This window comes from Callorhinus ursinus, unplaced genomic scaffold, assembly GCF_003265705.2.
Source record: "Callorhinus ursinus isolate GAN/ISIS: 27379988/994484 unplaced genomic scaffold, GSC_fseal_2.0 scaffold22, whole genome shotgun sequence".
Taxonomy (NCBI): domain Eukaryota; kingdom Metazoa; phylum Chordata; class Mammalia; order Carnivora; family Otariidae; genus Callorhinus; species Callorhinus ursinus.
The window spans coordinates 19,382,977-19,405,205 of NW_027397084.1; the positions used below are offsets into that span (position 1 = coordinate 19,382,977).

At 34.6% G+C, this 22,229-nt stretch overlaps 1 protein-coding gene across 1 annotated transcript in view; it reads right to left on the minus strand.

The window, feature by feature from the left end:
* LOC112837894 (eyes shut homolog) overlaps positions 1-22,229 on the minus strand; it is a 159,306-nt gene that overhangs the window by 20,867 nt on the left and 116,210 nt on the right. Inside the window, 2 exon segments of the mRNA XM_025890501.2 lie at positions 6,286-6,325; positions 6,328-6,450. Coding sequence (XP_025746286.2) covers positions 6,286-6,325; positions 6,328-6,450 — 163 coding nt within the window.

Consider the following 22,229-nt stretch of genomic DNA (forward strand, 5'->3'; position numbering starts at 1 on the left):
AAATATTATTTGGTCCTAAAAAAAGAAGAAAATCTTGCTTTTGCAATAACATAGATGGAATTTAAGGGCATTATGCTAAGTGAAATAAGTCAGACAGAGAAAGATAAATACAGTATATTTCACTTATATGTAGAATGTAAAAGGGAAGATAAAACAAACTCAGAGAGAACAGATTTGTGGTTGCCAGAAGTGGGGAGTGGCAGATAGGTGAAACACCTGATGGTGATCAAAAAGTACAAACTTCCAATTATAAAATAAATAAGTCCTGGGGATGGGATCAATGTACAGCATGGTGACTATAGCTAACAATACTGTATCGTATGTTTGAAAGTTGCTGAGAGAGTAAATCTTGAAAGTTTTTATCACAAGAAAAGAAATGTAACCATGTGTGGTATGGATATTAACTAGAATTATTATGGTGACTGTTTTGCAATACATACAAATATAGAATCCTTATGTTATACATTTGAAACTAACATAATGTTATATGGCAATTATTAACTCAATTTTAAAAATTTATGATCTGCAACATAAATCCCAACGTAGTGGAATTTCAGGACACTGGAGCAAAGAACATAGAAAAAGGCTTCCAGGGCGATAACTACAAGTTGAATATAAAAAATCAAAAGGTGGCTTGTTACATAGGCAATTCCACATTACTGCATGCTTTCCTTTCTTTTTCTGTGTTATATATCTCATGAATTGCCATATCAGTACAAGGAGTATTGCATAATCATTTTTACATTTGTATTCATTCTTTTGCTCAAATAACCAATGATGCCAATTACAATCTTGTACATATATTACTTAGCATGTGGATGGGAGCATGTGTGATGGGAAAGCTAAGTCAAACAGTATACACATTTATAATATTGATGGATATTGTGAAATGGCCTTGCTCAGATTTTATAGTGATTTTACATTTCATGAGCAATGTATAAAAGCTCTCAAATTTTTGCCATATTTATAAGAGAAAAATTATATATTTATGATGTTTTTAAAATCTGCTTTGTTCTCATTATGAGTAAAGCTGAACACTTTCTCATATATTTAGGAATACTTTTTATGACTTCTGAACAGTTTTTGTTTGTTTTGCTGTTTGACTGCTTCCATGATGTCATCCATAGACACTTTTTCTTGTCATGTAGTCAAATGACTAGTCTTTTCTTTCTGGCAACTAAATTTTTGTTGGTAGCTGAAAAAGGTCTTCCCCATCCAAATTTATAAAGTAATTCTCCAACATTTTCCTGATATATTTATCATTTAAATTTTTGTTTTAAAAACTTTTATCGATATGAATTTAACTCAGAGTATTCTGTTAAGATACAAATCAGACTTTTTTTTTTTTCCAGATGATGATCCAGTTGTTCAAGCTCAATTACTGAGCAATTCTTATTTACCCTAATGACTGAGATGGAAATTCTATTAGATGTTAAATTTTCTGTATGACTTGATTTTATTTTTGGACATTGTATTTGCACAGTTTTGACTATCAATACAACAGTACCATGCTCTTCATTATTGAAGCTATATAATATGCTTTATTATTTGGTGGAACTAAATCTCTGCCCCACGACCCACATAATGCACTTTTACAGAGTCTAGCTGGTTTTATTTATTTAGTTTTCTAAGTGGACTTTAATAAATAAAACAAATATAAAAGCATTGTTGTTATTTCACTGAAATCTTCATAAATATATGAAAGAATATGGAGATCTGAAACCTTTAATACATTAGGTCTCCTTTCCAATAGCATGGCATATCTGTAGAATTTTTTTTCCCCAGATTTGAGTATTTGTAACTATACTATAGCAATGTTTAAAGTTTTCTCGATGTAGAACTCATGTAACATTTTTGTTAATTTTAGACCTGGGTATTTTAATATTTTCACTGCTGGTTCTTTCCACTAAATCCTTTAATTGGCTCTTCTCTGTATATGAAAGCCACTTATTTTTATTTAATAATTAACATAATCCTGTTACTGTAAAAATTTTTATAGGTAATGTAAGTGAAAACTACTAAAATACATTTGGTTTTTAAAACTCAGATTTGTTTTTTAAATCTTTTTTTTTAAAGATTTTATTTATTTATTTGAGAGAGAGAGAATGAGAGACAGAGAGCATGAGAGGGAAGAGGGTCAGAGGGAGAAGCAGACCTCCCGCTGAGCAGGGAGGCCGATGTGGGACTCGATCCCGGGACTCCAGGATCATGACCTGAGCCGAAGGCAGTCGCTTAACCAACTGAGCCACCCAGGCGCCCTGTTTTTTAAATCTTGAAGGCCTGAAAATCTTTTATTTTTCTTTTAAGATTTTATTTATTTATTTATTTATTTATTTATTTATTTATTTATTTGAGAGAGCGAGCACAAAGGGAGAGCGAGAGAGAGAAGTAGACTCCCCGCTAAGCAAGGAGCCCAATGTGGGCCTCTATCCAAGGACCCTGAGATCATGACCTGAGCCAAAGGCAGATGAGCCACCCCGGCACGCCAAGGCCTGAAAATCTTAAATGAATATAGAAATAACAGCAGGTATTTAACAAAAGACTTGAAAGAGGAGCAGTATAATAAGAAAAAGTACTCTTAATTAAGATTGCTTTGGAGATACAGGAATTTCCAATCTCCAATTAATCATTATAAAATTATAAAAGTCATTTAAATGAATAGATTATAATTAATATCTTACAATATCTTTTACCACAAATAAGATCTACTACTTCATAAAGAAAAAAAGAGAATTTAAAGTACATATTGGTTTGCTATATCAATTCAGAAGCACAGAACTCATTCATTTAGAAAAAATAATACTTCACTATCACATATTAAATGTTGTAAATGCGTGTTTCGCATTCAGTTAACAAAGTTGTTAAGGATCACAAGCTTTAAAAAAAAGAAAGGTATTCAGAGAACTTACCTCTTTATTTTTGCTATGATTTCATCTTTTCTTAACTATGATTCATATTATCTTATTTCACTTCATAACTCATTATCCACTCTGTCAGTATCTCCTTTTCTCAAACCTAATAATACATATAATGAACATAGATGATGACATTGAAAAGAAACAGCGCATGTCAGCTCTTTCTTAAGTTGTGCACTGTAGACCAATTGTCCTTGAAGGGGCTTCTTCTAATTAATTATCATCCCTTCTTTGTAGAGCAATCATATTGGCAAGAATTGATCGGGTGTGTAAGACACTTCATTTAGTTGGTAAAAAATCTCTTAATTAAAAATAATTTTACTACTGGTAAAATTAATGCACACCATGCAAATTTACCAGCTTGATTTTAATGTTCCTCTTCCATTATATTTTATGAGAAAAAAAGGAAATGAGATCTTAACAGCATCAACCAGAAAAAAAATAAGAATTACATAAAACATGTAATTCTATTTACATACTTTCAAAATTTATCCTAACTTCTTTTTTGTTTTGAAAACATTACTGGGAGAATTGTTTTATTGAATCTTTCTACTGGCAGTAAAAAGCAATTTGGGTAGCCCTACTTAACTATTTATTGACTATTTAGCTTCATCACACTGCCTTCTTTAGCTTGGACAGCCCAAGTCATTTAGATTCTCAGAGGTGGAGGTCACATAATTCTTATTTTTGTAATCATCAGCTTATGTTCATTAAGTTCTGAACTTAGTTTCATGAAAGGATAATGACTAAATACACTTACATTACCTTGATGTTCACTGCTCAAAGGTAATTTATGTATGAACAGTTTTGATTTCATATTACCCCATGTCCTAAAAAATCTATTTGTTTTACTTTATCATTCATAATGTTTACTCAGAGATCATTTATCAACAAGCTGTTTGATTTCCTATTACTCCTCTTATTTTTCCTAAAAATATATTTGCTATTTTATTTTTGTGAATATGTTCCCTGTAGCTATTTTTGGTTCTCAAAGAATTTAATGTTTATAATTTAGTGAATGTATACATGCATTATTTCTACTTTGAGACAAAGGAAAATTGAGTATAACAATGATGGAGGCCCTGAAGTCCATGAACTGATTGGGCTGGGAACAGCAAATTATGTTTCTCATACTGCGGATGTAAAGCATTTGGGCAGCCTTTCAAGGTCTCTATGTCCACCTTACTACTGTACCACTTGCATTGTTCTCTAATGCAAGCCCAGCAGTAGTAGGTTTTAAAAGTTCCTCAGGTGATTAGAATATGTGGCTAAGGTTTAAGACCACTAAATTAACACAATCCCTAAATAGTCCTGAGACCAAATATATCAGGTAACTTCTCTAACCGCAGTTGTTGTTCTTGTTTGCCTGTTTTGTGTCATTTTTAAAATAGTAAGTATTCATAATACAATCTCCTGAGTTCCTTTTAGCACTAGCATAAAATAATCAAGTCACTGCTCTCTTCTACCACTTTTGGTGTTGACTGTGATTCGCTTAATGAACCGATAACTATTTCTGTCATTAGGGGTTGTTAACTCTCCAGAATATCATTTTAGAGCATAATGAAATAAATTATCATGTCTACTGTCTAAAAAGCTAATTGTTAGTTTACTTCAACACCATTTTAATATAATAGTAGTGCTCTAAGTGCAGTTGTTGTCAGTTGAATAAAATAAGCCATTAGTTGAGAACAGACATATCAAATATACTCATTTGGTGATTGTTGATAAACTATAATGCCAGAATGTCATTCACAGAAGAAATAGTCTTTAAAAGATTTAACTGAAGTACCATACAGTGTTAAGAATGTCGATCAATTTGCATGAGCTAAGTCAAATAATATACAAAGTGTAATCATAGAACAGAAAATTATGTTCATCAAAATAGATTTTGAAATAAGAACTGCCATCGTATAAAACAATTAAAACATATTTAATAAAATGTGTTGGAATTATTTCAAGTGTTAAAGCTAGAAACCTAGAATTCCCATTGACACCACTGTCACTTGCTGTCTGTATTCACTTCATAAACAAGAAATTCCATGTATTTCAAGCTTCCATCCCCTCACAAGATGACTAATATGCAACTAATTCTATCAATTTTCCATTCTCCACTTGATCGTTTTTTAAACGTGTCAAACTCAACAGTGATTTCCTATTCCTTTTAGAATAAAAATATAAATATTTAACCCGCATATTAGTTCTGGCATGGCTCTCTCCCCAAATCTTATTTCTATTCTTGCTCTCAGAGATCCAGTCAGGTCTTCAAAAGATTCATCTCTTCTAATTCAGTGGAAGTTTTTTTAACCCACTTTATTGGGGGTATGACTGACATATAAAAAGTTGTAGATATTTAATGTATACAACTTGATGTGTTTGGAGTTACGTATACATCTGTGAACCTAATCAAAATCAATGTCATAAATTTATCTATCACCTCTAGAACTTTCTTCCTACCCACTTTGTTTTTTTTGTTATTTTGTTTTTTTTATTTTGTGATAAGAGCATTTAATATAATATCTACCTTCTTAGCAAAATTTTAAATATACAATATGTTACCATTAATCATAGGCCCTATGTTGTACAGTAGATTTCAAAACTGCTTTATCTTGCATAACTGGGAAACTTTATATCCTTTGAAACATAGTGTTTTTAAAAATATAATTCCCTCAAACTAAAATGCACTCTTTTCCAACTTCTCTACTCTGGCTTTATTCTTTGTACCTTTGTTCAAGGGTCATTTTATAATGGAAACCTTATCTGACCTCCCAACTTACTCTTCCAATTGTCCATATATTTTTCATTTTTTTCCTTTCGTTATAAACTTTCATGAGAGGTTATTTCTTTCTGTAGGAACACTTTATTTCAATTTACAATTATATACTTATCATTGTTATGTGCCCAATAATTCCTCTCCAAAAAAACAGATCTATAAGAGTAGGGGATAGCTTTAGCTTTCTTCATTAGTATATATCTTTTTTTCAAGATTTTATTTATTTATTCATGAGAGACAGAGGGAGAGAGAGAGAGAGAGAAGCAGAGGGAGAAGCAGGCTCCCAAGGATCAGGGAGCCCGATGCGGGACTCGATCCCAGGACCCTGTGATCATGACCTGAGCCGAAGGCAGACACTTAACGACTGAGCCACCCAGGCACCCCTCATTATTATATATCTTGCGCCAAGCAGAATTCCTGGGATGTAGTGGGTGTTAAGCATACGTCTGTTAAAGGAACAAATCAGAGAACATAGTATTAAATACATTTTTTACTTTATTTTGTTTTGAGATATAAAATATTTTGTATAATTGGAAAACATACTTACCTAATAGATTTTGAAGTGATTCAGGCATATTTTAAAGAAATAAATTGGATTACCTTTAAATCCCAGTTGTCACACATATTTAAATTGAGGAGGGTGATGGATTTAGGTTGGCAAATATCATGGCTGATGGTTCCACAGTAGCTGGGGTACAGATGAATTAAGCAAGCATTCTTTACAATCCAACATGAGTATCTTGCGCACTCTAAAGTACATACATACTAGAAAAGGAAGCAATGCAAAATGATATACATCTTATTGAAATATGTTTATAAGTATTCTGCTTATAAATATACATAAATATACAGCTGATTTCTAAAAGTACCAATTAAAGTTTATAAGGCATACCCTTTATGCTACCTTTGTTTGTTTCTTTTATTCTTTTAACTTCTCTTTCTGTACCATCGTTCATCATGTTCATGTTCAAAATGCTTATGTGATATTCTTTTGTCTAGATTGACTCATTTCTCAATCCACAACAGTCCCTTATGCTCTGTTTTCTGGGATATATATATATATATATATATGACAAGGTATGTTCCCTAGTGTGTATTAGCCTGGGTTTTTAGTCCTGTTAAGCACACAGCCTGAGGGTGGGACAGACACCATGACCATCCAGGGATCCCACTGTAGCCAGAAGAAGTCCCTGACCAGTAGGGCACCATGAGGTACTCTGACCAAATGCCAGGGGTCAGATAGATTTAAAACAACTGTGCCAATGGCTCTGACACCAGAGCTTTGTACATGACCCAGCATGTGCCCCAGCCTAGGGCTGCCCCTCCAATGAGTTCATGACAGAGCCAGGAGTCCCAGAGCACCGACCAGTCAGTGCCTCCAGAGAAGCCCAGGGCTGCTCCCCTAACTGAAGGCACATCACAATGCCCAGAGATGCTCCACTTAGCACTCACACTTTCTACAGAAGAAAACCAATCAGCAGGAATAGCATAATGATTATCCAGTTTCTGAGACTTACGTGTTCAGCTTCCACCCAGACCTAAGTTAACTGGGCTTTTCCTCTTAAGAAGTCACAATTTCTGTGGTATATGAACATGTATATTACAAATTAAAAGTAATTATGGTATTAAGAGATACACTATTTAAGGCACAGGTGAATCAATAGGATTAACACAATGAAATGCCAAGGTACTGTTAGAATTTGTTGGGTTTTTAAAAATTTATATATCATTTGAAAATATTTTAATATGATTAAGGCATATTTTCTAATAATATGATTTGCCTATGGTGATCCCTAGTATCTTCAAAGACAGAATTCATATCTGGTTACATCCACAATGGAATTAATAAAATTTAAAACAATTTCAAGTCACATTCAAGCCATCATTAAGTTTTAATACAGGCTACTTTACTGAGGTTTTAGAATGGCATAAACTAATAAGATAAATTTAAACCCTGGGGACAGACTACTATTACATATTCTGTTTAGAGCATACCCTACATTTATTTCTAACTCTCCAAGCTTTCAGTGAGAAAATTCCCCCGAACTAGCCAAGGTTAGAACAGCTGAGTCATGGGGCGCAAAGAATCACAAACATCTGAAATTTCCTTTATTGCAATTTCCACACTAAGTGATCTTTGTACTCACTGTTTCAAGCTATGGTGACCTTTTACCTGGATTCACAATACAATTTCCTAATAACTAGACAAAATATGAATATTAAAGTAGAAGCCTTTATATTAATTAATAAATGGCCATATAACTAGCTGGAATCAACACTAAAGATGAGAAATAATCTGAAAAATTAATTAATTGATTAATTGATTAAGGAAAAGTAGTCATTCTGAATTTGTGTGGACATGGTGACTAATAAAATACTACCTATTAAAACACTATTTTCTTAATTCTTATAAACTTAAATAGAAAGACTTGATGATTCAGCATAATTTGACCAAATTGGTGTCTGTAAAACTCAGTTACTCTAAAATGGCCTCTCTTTTACATTAAAGTTCATTTCCAGTAGGATGAATGGTCCTCTCTGCCATTAAGTTACCTAAGGTTCTACAGTGACTCCAAATAACATGGTAATATTAATTTTTCTCCATCAATTTTATTTGGTTCCATGAGGACTGAAAAACATTCACATGGAAACGCTCACTTAACCTATTTTATTTTTTAATCCCCCCAAATTAACACTTGGAATTAATGCTTTAAAAATAATCCTTAGGGGCGCCTGGGTGGCTCAGTTGGTTAAGCGACTGCCTTCGGCTCAGGTCATGATCCTGGAGTCCCGGGATCGAGTCCCGCATCGGGCTCCCTGCTCAGCAGGGAGTCTGCTTCTCCCTCTGACCCTCTTCCCTCTCGTGCTTTCTATCTCTCATTCTCTCTCTCAAATAAATAAATAAAATCTTAAAAAAATCTTTAAAAAAAAAATAAAAATAATCCTTAGGTTTTTGTTTTTGTTTTTTTTTTTTGCCAGAGGGCAGAAAATAATCCTTAGTTTTAATACTCCTCATTGAATTCATGTATTAGATAACAAATGTTTGTTAGAAAATCTGTGGCAGTCTGGAAATCTGTGGCAGCAATCCTGTGGAAATCTGTGGCAGTTTCAACCTTCATCCATGAAATAGAAATATGGCTCTTTTTATATAAAATGGGTTAAACTGTTGTGGTAGAGTGGATTTAGGGTGACCAACTCAACTGTTAGCCTGGGACTTGACTTTGTTTGTATTGAAATTCCTGTGTCCAATGAAGGCACTCAGTCCTCTGCAAACCATGATGGTTAGTTGTCCTCAGTAGATTATACTTTCAAAGTATTATTCCTGAAATGAATGAGAATGAGAAACAGAGCTAAGCTGGCATGTGATGATAGGAATTATCTTCTGCTGTTTTAGGCCTCTGAAATATTTGTGTATGCACCTGTGTGTTTATGGGGAGTTAATCACCACAGCATAACTTACCTAACACTCTTATCAAAAGTTTCCTCCATCTAGAGGTGAGACTAAACTCATTTTCTTAGGATTGTTTCAAATTTGAATATCTATCATCTGTATTAAATTTGCCCTTATCCTACAAAATGTATAGCTCATATTTCTGTAAGAAAATTAATATTACATTTATTTCAGTAAATAGTAGATATTTATAAATTGCTAATAAAATATATACAGAAAATAGCAGTGTCAGTTTAGCCTGTACTTGACTGCCAAGTTTATATATAAAAATTGAAAATGGCAAACAATTCAGCATTTATATTATTTCTTTTGGAAGTGAGTGGGGTGCCAGGGGGCGGGGATATACAAACATGCATTTGGAAGTGAACATCTATCTTGTTGTTGACAGTGAACTAATTAACTTGCACATATTAGAAACCTAAACTTGAACTGACTTTGAACTTCAATAAGTCTGTGAGAGCATAATTTTGGTAAGCAAAGAGTGAAATTATGACAATGATGAAATAGTTTCACAATGGCAATAAAAAGAAGCAAGAAAATCAAGAGAATGGCCCATAAAAAGGAAAGCAATCATTTTTTTTTTTTGCATCACATGTTAGTATATGTTGTATCAGAAAGGAGCAAATTTTGTAGTACCAAAGTTTTATGACTTTTATTTGATTGACACAAAATACATATTCATAAAAATTTTATAATCCTAACCAACTGATTTAACATCTCATATGCCAAATGTATTTGATGATGCTTTCCTTAAGGCTTTTCCTTTTTTTATAAAAGGAGACTGATCTTGATTGATAGTATGAAGCTTTAAAAACAACTCTAGATGTTGATTTATTATTCTAACAGCCACATTTCTTAGGCTAGATAATGATTTCTTTTAGATATCCTGCTTCTCTTGCTGTATTAAGTACCTTAAACTTCTCTCTTTCAAAGAAACTATATCCCTAAATCATGCTTTATACTTGTGACTACAAAATCTATATTCCCTGGTGATTCTATATTTATATTTATTTTAAGCACTTATCAGTTTTTATAAACTGTATAAGAATATGTAGACATGTTTTGCCTAGGTATATTTTACTATTTTGGAGTGAAGAAAAATTAAATTTATATAGAATATATGAATATGTATTATATAAATACATAGATAATGTAATATAAATAATATGAATTTATTATATAAATAATTGCATATTTGGGCGCCTGGGTGGCTCAGATGGTTAAGCATCTGCCTTCGGCTCAGGTCATGATCCCAAGGTCCTGGGATCGAGTCCCGCATTGGGCTCCTTGCTCAGCAGGGAGTCTGCTTCTCCCTCTCCCTCTGCCTCTCCCCCTGCTTCTTCTCTCTCTGTCTCTCCCGCAAATGAATAAATAAAAATCTTTAAATAATTGCATATTTATATAATTATATAATAAACAGAATTATTTATAAATATAAATATATGTGTATATGTGTGTAAATATATAATAAATTATCTACAACACCAATAATATGTATTTAAAGATTTTATTTATTTATTTTTAGAGAAGGAGAGAGAGTGCACATGGGAGGGACAGGGGGAGAGGGAGAGAGAATCTCAGACTCAGGCTGAGCACGGAGCCCAAGGCAGGGCTCAATCTCACGATCCTGAGATCTTGACCGGAGCTGAAATCAAGAGTCTGACACTTAACCACGGAATCACTCAGATGCTCCATTATCCATATGTATTTAAAGTGTTTACTTAGCAAGTGATATTCTCCCCCACCTTTTTTTTTGGCTTTTTACGTTTTGAGGTTTATTTAAGTATTTATTTTAATTTCAGTTAGTTAACACACAGTGTTATATTACTTTCAGGTGTACAATAGAGTGATTCAACAATTCCATACATCACCCAGTGCTCATCACAAGTGCAATTTTTAATCCCCATCACCTATTTAACTCATCCCCTCCCCTTCCCCCTCTGGTAACTAGCAGTTTGTTCTCTATAATTAACAGTCTGTTTCTTGATTTTTCATTCTCTCTTTTTTCCCTTTTCTCATTTGTTTTGTTTCTTAAATCCCACATATGAGTGAAATCATATGGTATTTGTCTTTGTCCTACTGACATATTTCACTTAGAATTATACTGTCTAGCTCCATTCATGTCATTGTGAATGTCAGATTTCATTCTTGGCTAAATTATATATAATTATAAAGTTATATATATATATATCATATATATATTATTATGTTTGATGGAATCACTGAGTTCCTTAAGTCTAATGTTTTGCATAATTCTTTTCTCTCTTTTGTTCAGCTTGATTACTTTCCATTACTCTGTCTTCTAGGTCATTATTTAATTCCTCTGCTTGCTTCTTCCCACCTTCCATTTATTCCATCAAGTGTGTTTCTGATTTTGGTTTTGAGCCCCTTGTCTCTGCTGTTTTTCCTTATCTGTGTCAACGGTCTCACTGATGTCCTCCACTCTTCTCTCAATTCCAATGAGTATCTTCATATTTTTTAAAGATTTATTTATTTATTTATTTTGTGGGGTGGGGAGAGAGAGAGCAGAGGGAGGGGCAGAGGGAGAGCAAGAGAATCTCAAGCAGACTCCCTGCTGAGCATGGAGCCCGATGTGGGGCTCCAACTCACAACCCTGAGATCATGACGTGAGCCAAAATTAAGAGTTGGATGCCCAACCAACTGAGCCACCCAGGCAACCCCTCTGAGCATCTTTATAATCATTACTTTAAATTCTCTATCAGATATGGTATTTATATTTGTTTCACTTAGATCTCTGGCCCTGGCCTTGTCTTGCTCTTTCATTTACAATAAATTTATGTCTTCTCATTTTGTCTAAAGTCTCTGTGCCTCTTTCACTGTGTTAGGAAAGTCAGTACATTGCCTGTTCTTGAGGGTAACGGCCTTATGAAGAAGAGGTCCTATAGCAGAATGCTGTGTATTGTCCCCTGTTTCAGAGAGCCTAGTGCTTCTGGGAGTGTCTCCAAAGTGTGCTGCATGTGTTTTGTTGTTGTGCTTGGTCACTTTATCCTTCAGACCAGTCATCTGCAGAGCTCTCTTTGCCTATTGTGGGCAGCTGACCTGAATGTGGTGCATTTTAACTAGGTGTGCTCCGGTCTGTGAAATGAGACCTGTTACCATGGGAGCTGGAACCACAGCTACACACAACTTTCATGTCAGGAGACTCTCCTGCTGTGAGCAAGGATTTGGGCCAGTCTTCTGGGGGAGGGTCCTGCCATGCTGGGACTGAGACAAGCAAGACTGGGAAGGGTGGTCCACCAGAGCACTGGGCCGGGGGCAGGTGCATGGGGAGTAGGAGTGGGGAGGGTTGGGTGTAAGCAAGTTAGGTACAGTATAGGCACTGTGCTGTTCAAACACTTGGCCCTGTGCTTATGCTGAGGGGCAGGGGAATGAAATGTTACTGGCCAGTTCCTTCATTCCTAGAGGGCTCTGTGGACTCTGCCTCTCTGGGATGCTCTCGGGGATGAGCAAATCACCTCCTCGTGGTATGCCCTAGGCACTCTTTAGATCGCTGTTTCCACACTGTATGTTCCTGCTATTTGCCCTAGCTTTTCTCCCCGAGCAGCTCAATGCCTTCCAGGCTCTATCCCACGTAAGCCCCCTGACCTTTAAAACTCTAGGCTTTAAGCCCTGCTGATTGTCAGAAGTCACAAAATTGGGCCCCTTTTGATTTCCAAGCCAGTTGCTATGAGGATTCCTTTTCCTCATGAGCTCCCAGCCCTTCTCCATGACTGCAGCTCCCTTCCCACCGCAAAGGCCAAGATCCATTTCTCTCCCCAATCCTGTCTCCATACTTGCAGCCTTCTTTGATGTAACCCTTTCTTTTAGTTGTAGAGTTTGTTCTGTCAGTCTTCAGGGCAATTTCTGGGATATTCAGGATGATTTGATAGTTACCTAGTTGTATTCATGGGATGGGGTGAGTCTAGGGTCCTCCTACTCCACTGCCATCTTCCAGACTCTCCCTCTCTTCCCATTCTTAAACATATGGATTTTGTAAAATTATCCTATGTCAATATGGATAAACTGTAGTATTCTCCAAGGCTCTCCTGTTCCCTAATGTATTTATTCCCTCTGAAGGACTTTTGTTTTTAAACCTCTCAAACACAGTGTCTCTTATTAAACTCCTATCATTGCTTTAAACTAAATGAAGAAAATTAGAAAATGCATGGAAAATCTTCAAAGAGTGAAGTAATTCTTTTATGTTCAATCAGTCCCAAAGAACGATGAAAATAATCTGATTATCTTTGCCCCTAAATAAATTTCTGGCTACCAGGCTAAAAATGAATTTAACAAAGACATTAAACACCAGTGATAGTCTCTCACACATTTCATGACCCTGAATGCCAAATTATATTCAATTTCAGTAACGTATTTGATAGTCTGAGAGAGAGAAGAAATGGTTATCTTTATCATTTACAGTGATGTTAAAATTCCTTTTTAATTTGTTGTCTTCATCTTTCTTTCACAGACTAGATAACATTCATTTGTCTTATTCTGTGATCAAACGAATGACTGTGGAAAATCAAAGTCCCTACTAAAATTTTCATCCCAGCTAAATTCCAGTGAAACTTCTTATAATAGCAGTATAACATTAAATAAAATAATTATTTATTTAACTAAACAGCTTCAGTTTTATTTTTCAACTAACATATTCACTCTAGAGTTTTTTGTTTTATTTTTTGCTATAAATTTCATCTTTTCTGGAGAAAGAACAAACTCTCAACTCCTTTAAAAATGTATTAATTTTGTTTTCACAGATTTTTAATTTTCCAGTTGATGCTGTTTTTTGTGTCATCAGACATATTTGATAAGGTTGCCATCCCAGGAAGAATGCATTCTTAACAGACTGACTCAAATATTCTTTTTTACTTGAATAAGTAATGGAAAACATAATTCAATATTTACTCATTTATTTGTTTTAATACAAATCAAGTTTTGTAGCACTTTGTTATATTACTTCGGTCGACTGTAGTTAACATTTTGCTATTTAACTAAATGTTTAAATTAAATGTTTGTGTAAATATCTTATCCATATGAACAAAATCTTTCCCCCCAAAAAACATAGTTTTTCCTGTATCATTTTTTATAATCAATTTCTACCTCACTGATTTTACATTTTATATTTAGCTACTTAAATATTAAATATTTTCCCAAATAAAGTACCAAATATATTTTCATAAATGGGTAGATATGAGTATGACTTTAACTGCTGGTTCTCATAAAATAGATCAAATTGGACCATATTAAAAATACTAAAATTCACCATGACATCCTCTTTGGGGGTGATTCTAGATAATTTTATAATTTCTCAGGTCTTTCTTATATTTAAATCAGGAGTTTTAATGAGGAAATTAGGGACAATGTGCTTCTGTGGGTCAATTAGGTTCATTTTAAAGTTCAGCTCATTCACCTTGGTTAACACCATTGAGTTATTAAAATCATTACTAAAGAGATAGAATAGAATTACAAAGAAGTGGTTGGAAAATTAGAACTTTGCAGAGTAAGAGTAACAGAGGCACCCAGTTTTTTAAAACTGAAATTTAATTTATGTATCCTGATTTCTATATTCACTGTTCAAATGAGATGAGTAATTTTAATTTTCTTTGCAAGAAAATTTGACTGGGTGACAGTCTATATTAAGCCTTTTTGTTACAATTATGTAGTTAAACTTTGCACCTCATTGTGAAGAGTTCTAGTCATCAGCATATTGTCAAAGGGAATTTTTGTAAATTAAGAAAGATTGCTTGCAAAAACATACTAACTTTGTGAAAGGTATCTAGAAAGATAAAGAATTAAGACTTCAGGTGACTATCAGGCTGAGAAAAATTGGTAACTGACAAAGAATTGGTGAAGCAAATGCCTTTCTCTGTTCTCATAACAGATGTAAGAATAATTAGGGACTGACCCAGATTTGCTAATAGTAAATCTAGTCAAAATACAATGACAACAACCAACCAAAATACTGCCACTCCTATTCCTTTAGGACCTACAAGATTCCTTTTTGACCATTCATCTGCATACAATTCTTATTCCCTGAACTTTGCTGTCCAATCATAGGTTCAGGTAAGACAAGATTATGAAGAACTGGGGAAAGGAGGTAGGAAATATATTTAACATTAAGCTGTCAGTTTGAGGAAATAATCCTTCTTTTTTTTTTCTTTCTCCAAATTTTTATTTAAATTCCAGTTAGTTAACATACAATGTAATGTTAGTTTTAAGTATAGAATTTAGTGATTCACCACTTACATACAACACTCAGTGCTCATCACAACCAGTGCCCTCCCTAATACCCTATCACCTATTTAACCCATCCTCATGCCCACTTCCCCTTCAGTAACCCTCAGTTGGTTCCCCATAGTTAAGATCTGCTTCTTCATTTGCCTCTCTTTTTCTCCCCCATGTTCATTTGTTTTGTTTCTTAACTTTCACATATCAGTGAAATCATATGGTATTTGTCTTTCTTTGACTGACTTATTTTGCTTAGTATAAGACTCTCTAGATCCATCCACGTCTTTGCAAATGGCAATATTTCATTCCTTTTTAATCCTTCCTTATATGTTTTTTAAAGATTTTGTTTATTCATTTGATAGAAAGAGAGAGAAAGAGCACAAGCAGAGGGAGAGGCAGAGGGAGAGGGAGAAGCAGACTCCCTGCTGAGCTGGGACCCCAACGTGGGTCCTGATCACAGGACCTGGAGATCATGACCTGAGCTCAAGGAAGACACTTAACCATCTGAGGCACCCAGGCGCCCCTAAGATACAGTCATCAAACCTAAACTTTGAATGACTACTGTAAAGCATGGGATAGGACCATGACCTGTCTTATTCAGCAGTGTATGCCTAGGTACAAAGTTTCTACAAAGTAGTTTTTCCATTAATAATATTTCATAAGAACAACTAGTCACATGGCACAAATAAGAAGGCTACAAAACCTGAGATGAAAAGAAGGGTAGAAACATTTTCCATAGAGACCACTGACAAAGGCTGTCACCAAAACTTATTGTGGAAGAATGAAAGTTAGTTAACCCATGGGCCTCTGTGATTACCCCCGATTACATCTGCCCTCAAGATGATAGCTGTATAGTAAATTATATATGATTCTCACTTTGTAGTGTTGATCACCTTGTATTTAATTAATGCTTTGATTGGTTTCTTAGAGTGCTAGGTGAAACATAACTTCATAATTTGTTAATGATAATATGAGGATGATATAGATCACAATTTATAAAAATTAGGTGTCCATATTGGGGAAGAATACCAGTTAAACAGTGTTCCATGTATAAACCAGCCCTGGTTCAATGCCTGTTATACCAGAGAAGTAATTGATAGAACCCCATTTAATTTTCCAATGTATCCTGGTGTGGGTGATAGATTAGTAAGTCACGTACACATGCAGGATACATTAGCAGGGGCTATTCCTGTCTGAGTGAGTAATGGAAGAGCAAAATGTTAAAAAGACAAGATCTCACTTTATGAGCATGCCTGCTGTTTCCTTAAGTAGGTGACAAATGGAATCACAAGCACGCCTACCATTTCAAAGTAAACACAGAATTTTAACCAATGAATGATGAGTCCATTCCTTCCAAGTTACAGAACCGACCTTTTTTTCTGACCTGCACTGATTCATCTGTATCAATTAGTTACAGACGGTCCTAAAACTAGATTTCAACTATTCACAGGATTGCACTAGTTTGGAGTAAGTTGTTACTTCTTATACTTAAGCTGTTTTAATTTACTTTATCACCTGACATAAAAATTCTGCTGAAAGTAGGCAAAAGAAACGATAAAATATATGCTTGAAATGCCCCCCATTCTTGCTTTTATAAATTGATAATAGTATAAAATCAAATAAAATCAATTTTTAAACATGAGAGTTTTTTAATATATTCATCATTTAAGTTTATTCATCATTAGCTCTTATATAGCTAGTACTAATCATTATAATCACATAAAAATACGTGAAATTACAAAGTTATTATTTATTGTAAATCAGTTAACTTACATATCTACTCTGTACCTAGAAGTGACATTGACATAAACTCTAATCTCTGAGTATTTCTATTTTTGTAAATAGCAATTTACTATTTCTAGAACTACTATTAAGAACTACTATTAAGACTACTACTAAGGGGCGCCTGGGTGGCTCAGTCGGTTAAGCGACTGCCTTCGGCTCAGGTCATGATCCTGGAGTCCCGGGATTAAGTCCCACATCAGGCTCCCTGCTCCGTGAGGAGCCTGCTTCTCCCTCTGACCCTCCCCCATCTCATGCCCTCTCTCATTCTCCCTCTCAAATAAACAAATAAAATCTTAAAAAAAAAGACTACTATTAAGAACTACTATTAAGACACCAGTATATTTTCTGTACACAAAGTTCTTGACATATAATAGAAGCTGTGTGGTAACTTTAATTTCTATTAATTCTTCAAAGATGGGGATACCAGTTGCTTTATTATTGCTTGCTGCCTAGGAAGGCAGTGTCAAGGGGACTCAGCTAATACTATGTGAGTCCAACCATAAAAAGTGTTTCTACCACTTTTTGTTACTAACAATGTAGGACAACAAAATCATTTGACAATTGGTTAAACACTAACCCTAGGAAAATTTTTTTTCTTGAGCTCTTTGAAAAAATTTATTCCAAGTCAAAACATGTTGTTTGTGCTTGCTTATTTAAAATATGCTTGGGATTCAAATGATTAAAATATATTGAAGAACTAAAATAAAGAAGTAACATATGCACAGGAAAAAGACTTAAAAGTTTAAAGCTACTGTGAGGACATTATTCTCTTTCAAACATTATTTTAGGCAACAGTCAACTTCCCTACCAAAAATCTGAACAGAAGCAGGATAAATTACCCACTTAATGAAGTAGATAGAGAAAGTCATTGAGAAACTAGTCTATGAAAGAGAGAGAAGAGCAAAGGAATAACAATTTCTGAGGTATAGGACATGGACCAGGAGATTATTGTAGTGGACCCTGATTATAAAGCCTTCCTAAAGCTACTTCAAGCAGTTCAAGGACTCATTAATTTAGCCATTTTATGTTTAATAAATCTGGAATCCTGCTTCTGCCTCCCCCTCTCCTTACAAAGTAGAGAGAACTCGTTCTCATCACATATTTCATGCTACTTAACCTCCAAATTTTTCAACTAAATGTTCAATAATATAAATAAGAGGAAAAATTGAAACAAATTTGGTGTGCACAAGTGGCTCTCCCCCCAGGTCATGCTCTCTCACTCCGCGCACTCTCTCTCAAATAAATAAATAGATCTTAAAAAAATTCAAACAAATTTAATCTAAGTCAGTATTTCAATATTTTTTTAAAAGATTTTATTTATTTATTTGTCAGAGAGAGAGAGAGAGAGCACAAGCACGGGGAGTGGCAGGCAGAGGCAGAGGGAGAAGCAGGCTCCCCACGGAGCAGGTAGCCCGATGCGGGAGTCGATCCCAGGACCCTGAGATCATGACCTAAGCGGAAGGCAGACACTTAAACATCTGAGCAACCCAGGCATCCCTAAGTCAGTATTTCAGAGGGAAGGATTGAAAAGCAGAGTTTGTGACCAACCAGCATATATACTTTCTGAACTGAAAGTAACTAGTCTATTCCCAAAAAAGGAAGAAAGCAATTTGATTTAACCAACTCTAGGTACCTAACTCAGTTGCAGTGCCCACATAAACTAGAAAAAATGTTTTTCAATTTGGAATGTTATCTTATGCTAGGGGTCTGCTAGTTTGAGACAAAAGCTTCTCTTCTGTAAGTCTGAGGTTCTTTAACTTTCATGAAGACTGTTTTTCTTTCTGTGCACAGGTTTTCCTATTCTCCAATTTACACAGCCTAAACTTCCTAAGTCCAGTTTTCTCAACCACAGTGGTATAAATATTTGGACCTGATATTTCTTCGTTGTGGGGGCTGTTATGTCCATTGCAAGATGCTTAGCAACAAGCCTAGCTGCTAAGACAGGGACCAGGAGCAGACTCAATCTGTATTTGTGACAACCACAAATGTCTCTAGACACTGACGAGTATCCCCCAGGGGACAAAAATTACACTTGGTTGCTCTGGGATCTTTTGTATTTGACCTTACCTATACTTTTCCAGAGATGTCTGTATCTCTCACCACAAACTATGGCACTATCCATCCATTCTCTAAACCTCAAGAAATGTCTCTGAGGATTGATAAAGAATGAACATATTGCTGTATTTTTCTAGTTGAGGGTACAATTACAAGGTACCTTTAGGAGCTTAGGATAGTTATGGGCCAGTAGGACATAGTTTCAGCTTTTCTGTTCAACTTAGGCTTTAGTAGCGGATCATAGTGTAAATATTTGATTTTTTTCATTTTGTATATGTGTGCAAACTAATATTTTGAGTGTCTATAACATATTTAGCTTATCCAACATTCCTTTCTTTGATTTGTTGACCTTTACATTTTTTTTACATTAAAAAACACCAACATTGAGGGGCATTTTGTGTATCACATAATTCTTTCCGTCTTCACCTAATGTCCCATGTCAAATTCCATGTCAAGTTAGCTTTGACTACCCTATTACTAAGAGAGATGTCTCCTATTAGTCAATTTGTGGAGTTTGTGTTCTTCCTACATAGAAGCATCCTTCCAAAGAGGTTCCCATTTTCTACACTTGGCATGACTTGCCTTTGCTGAAACTTTGCTGCCTTCTCTGGAAGAAGGGTAGTCCTGTACAAAGGAACAAAGATATCTGCCTACATAGAGCTTAAATTTCAGCCTAATATACACTTATAGACAATGAAAAAGATATGTGAAGAACTATACTGTTATCTGGGAAACTGGATGGCAATGGTTGTTAAGAAGAAACTAAAAAAAGGAGATGACACATATGAACCCAGAAGTATTTAACATTTTCCACTGGGTGTCTATGGAAGAACTCACTGAAAAGGTAAACATTTGAGAAAATACCTAAACAGAATGGAGAACTCTACAAACCAGAAATTTGGGTCAAAATCTTTAAGATAAAGGCCCTGAGGCAGAACAGAGTACGCCTGGTTTCTTCTGAGAACTTCGAGGGCACTGTTGCTATTTTAGTGTGAGCTAGAAGGAATATGAACATTGAGCCTCTGGTGCAATGCTTACCTGATCTAGCACCTGAAAGTCCTAATTTTGTGAGCCTTCAAATTCTTGTGTGCATATGTGTGTGTGAGAGAGAGAGAAAGAGAGAGAGAGGGAGAGATTGAGAGAGAGAGAGAGAAATATTCTGTTCAGATTTTCTGTTGTTGCAACTAAAATTTTAAAACTCTAACTCCTACCCCAAATGCAAATTGTATTCATATGGAATTCTAATTTGAGCTTTACTTCTCTCAGTGTTCAGTATGACTTTGCATAAGTCACGCTTGCTGAAAATTATTGTAAAAAAAAAAAGATTTAACTAGAGGATGGAAATAGAAAAGAGGAATGAAACAGATGGTAAAGTTAAACTAGATGAGTTTTAAATTTTGTTTTTTTGTTGGTTCCTAGTGAAACCTTATAGGAAACTTAAAAAGATGAGATAAAACATAAACTACTTTCTTATATCTGCATCCCTGAACCAGTTATAAAAGAAGAGAACCACAGGAGCTGTATATAAAGCTCTCATGGTATTTTCTTTGATGGTATAAAAAGCAGCAGTCAACAATTCTGTCATAACATTAGGAAGTTATAAAATATTTGGATAGGCACAGACCAGAAACTGTGGCTCTAACCATGTATAATATCTATTAAAAATGAAATTAAATATATTAGTAAATCATTGAAACTCTAAGAAACACTGAATCATTGCTATGAGGCGATGTAAATAGCATTTAATTGCACAGTGACTATATTTTTAGTTTATTGTGTGCATAGTATCAATCATATTTTTAATTTAGTGGCTGTAATTTTTTCATTTTTATAAACATGAAAATGACAATCAGAACAGTTCTCTCCCTGTTTGAGTTCTTAATTTTTTTCAGTGATTTATTTTTGGTGGCTATTAGAAATCTGACTCTCATTTGGGAAGTAACAATTGTTTTATCAAGGGGGCTATTTATATTATTAATATTGAGATTAATATTGACATTGTGAAAGTGCTTGATTAGAAATTCCTCACCACAATTTCAGTGAGAAAGTTCAGCATCCTTCTGCCACTTTAATTATAGAGAAAATGAATTAAAAAAGGGAAATTTAATTCATGAGGAGAGGCATATCTTAGAATTAATAAGGTTCTGACATACATTTTTTTACCCTTAATATTGTCCATCCTATTGCATTTAATATAAACTTCCTAATCTTAAAGTAATTATGGAATATGCTTTATCCTTCATAATACTACAATTAAATGTATATTCAAAAGAAATAAATCATTTTTTCTGATTATAATTTTCATCTAATTCCATTAACAGGAGTGGACCACTGTCACATTGTTGGTTTATTTCCTTTTATCCCATATTATGCATATCTGTACAATACAAATATCATCCAGGCTCCACTGGCCAATGCAACTCTGGTTAACCTTGGTGTTAAGTTAGATCTGGATTTTAACTCAGAGCCTCTCTGTGATTCCCTAAGCCATTCTTCCCCATGATTCTCTGTGGCTCCCTGCTTCCCTGACCCTGTGTGTATTAACTTGTTCCTAGACTATATAGATTACAGGCCTCATATACTTCACTCTTTCCATTAAGTCAATGCAAATCTATAGGGAAAATTTACATTTATTTAAAATGACACATCTTGAGTGATTATGGGGATGGGTAAGTCAGAAAGTATATCACCTTGTGCCATCTAACTGGCTCCCCCAACCCCCTGCACTTCTTACTGCCTGGAAATGCCTGGGCTCTTGATATATAAGCTTTCATGATGTCTGAACACTCTGGGAGGTGAAACCGAATGGATAATCTCTGTGGGAGTAGTGCTGCCATGCCTGTTGACCTTTCCCACAACACAGGAAATACATATTTTATTTTATTACAAGAAGATAAATACCTTATATATACACATCTAAACCCAAATTACAGTTAGAATAATATAGCTATTTTTCATCAGATATTTTGATCTGAGTATTTTCCAAATATCCCAATACACTTGAAAAACATAGTCTAAATTGGAG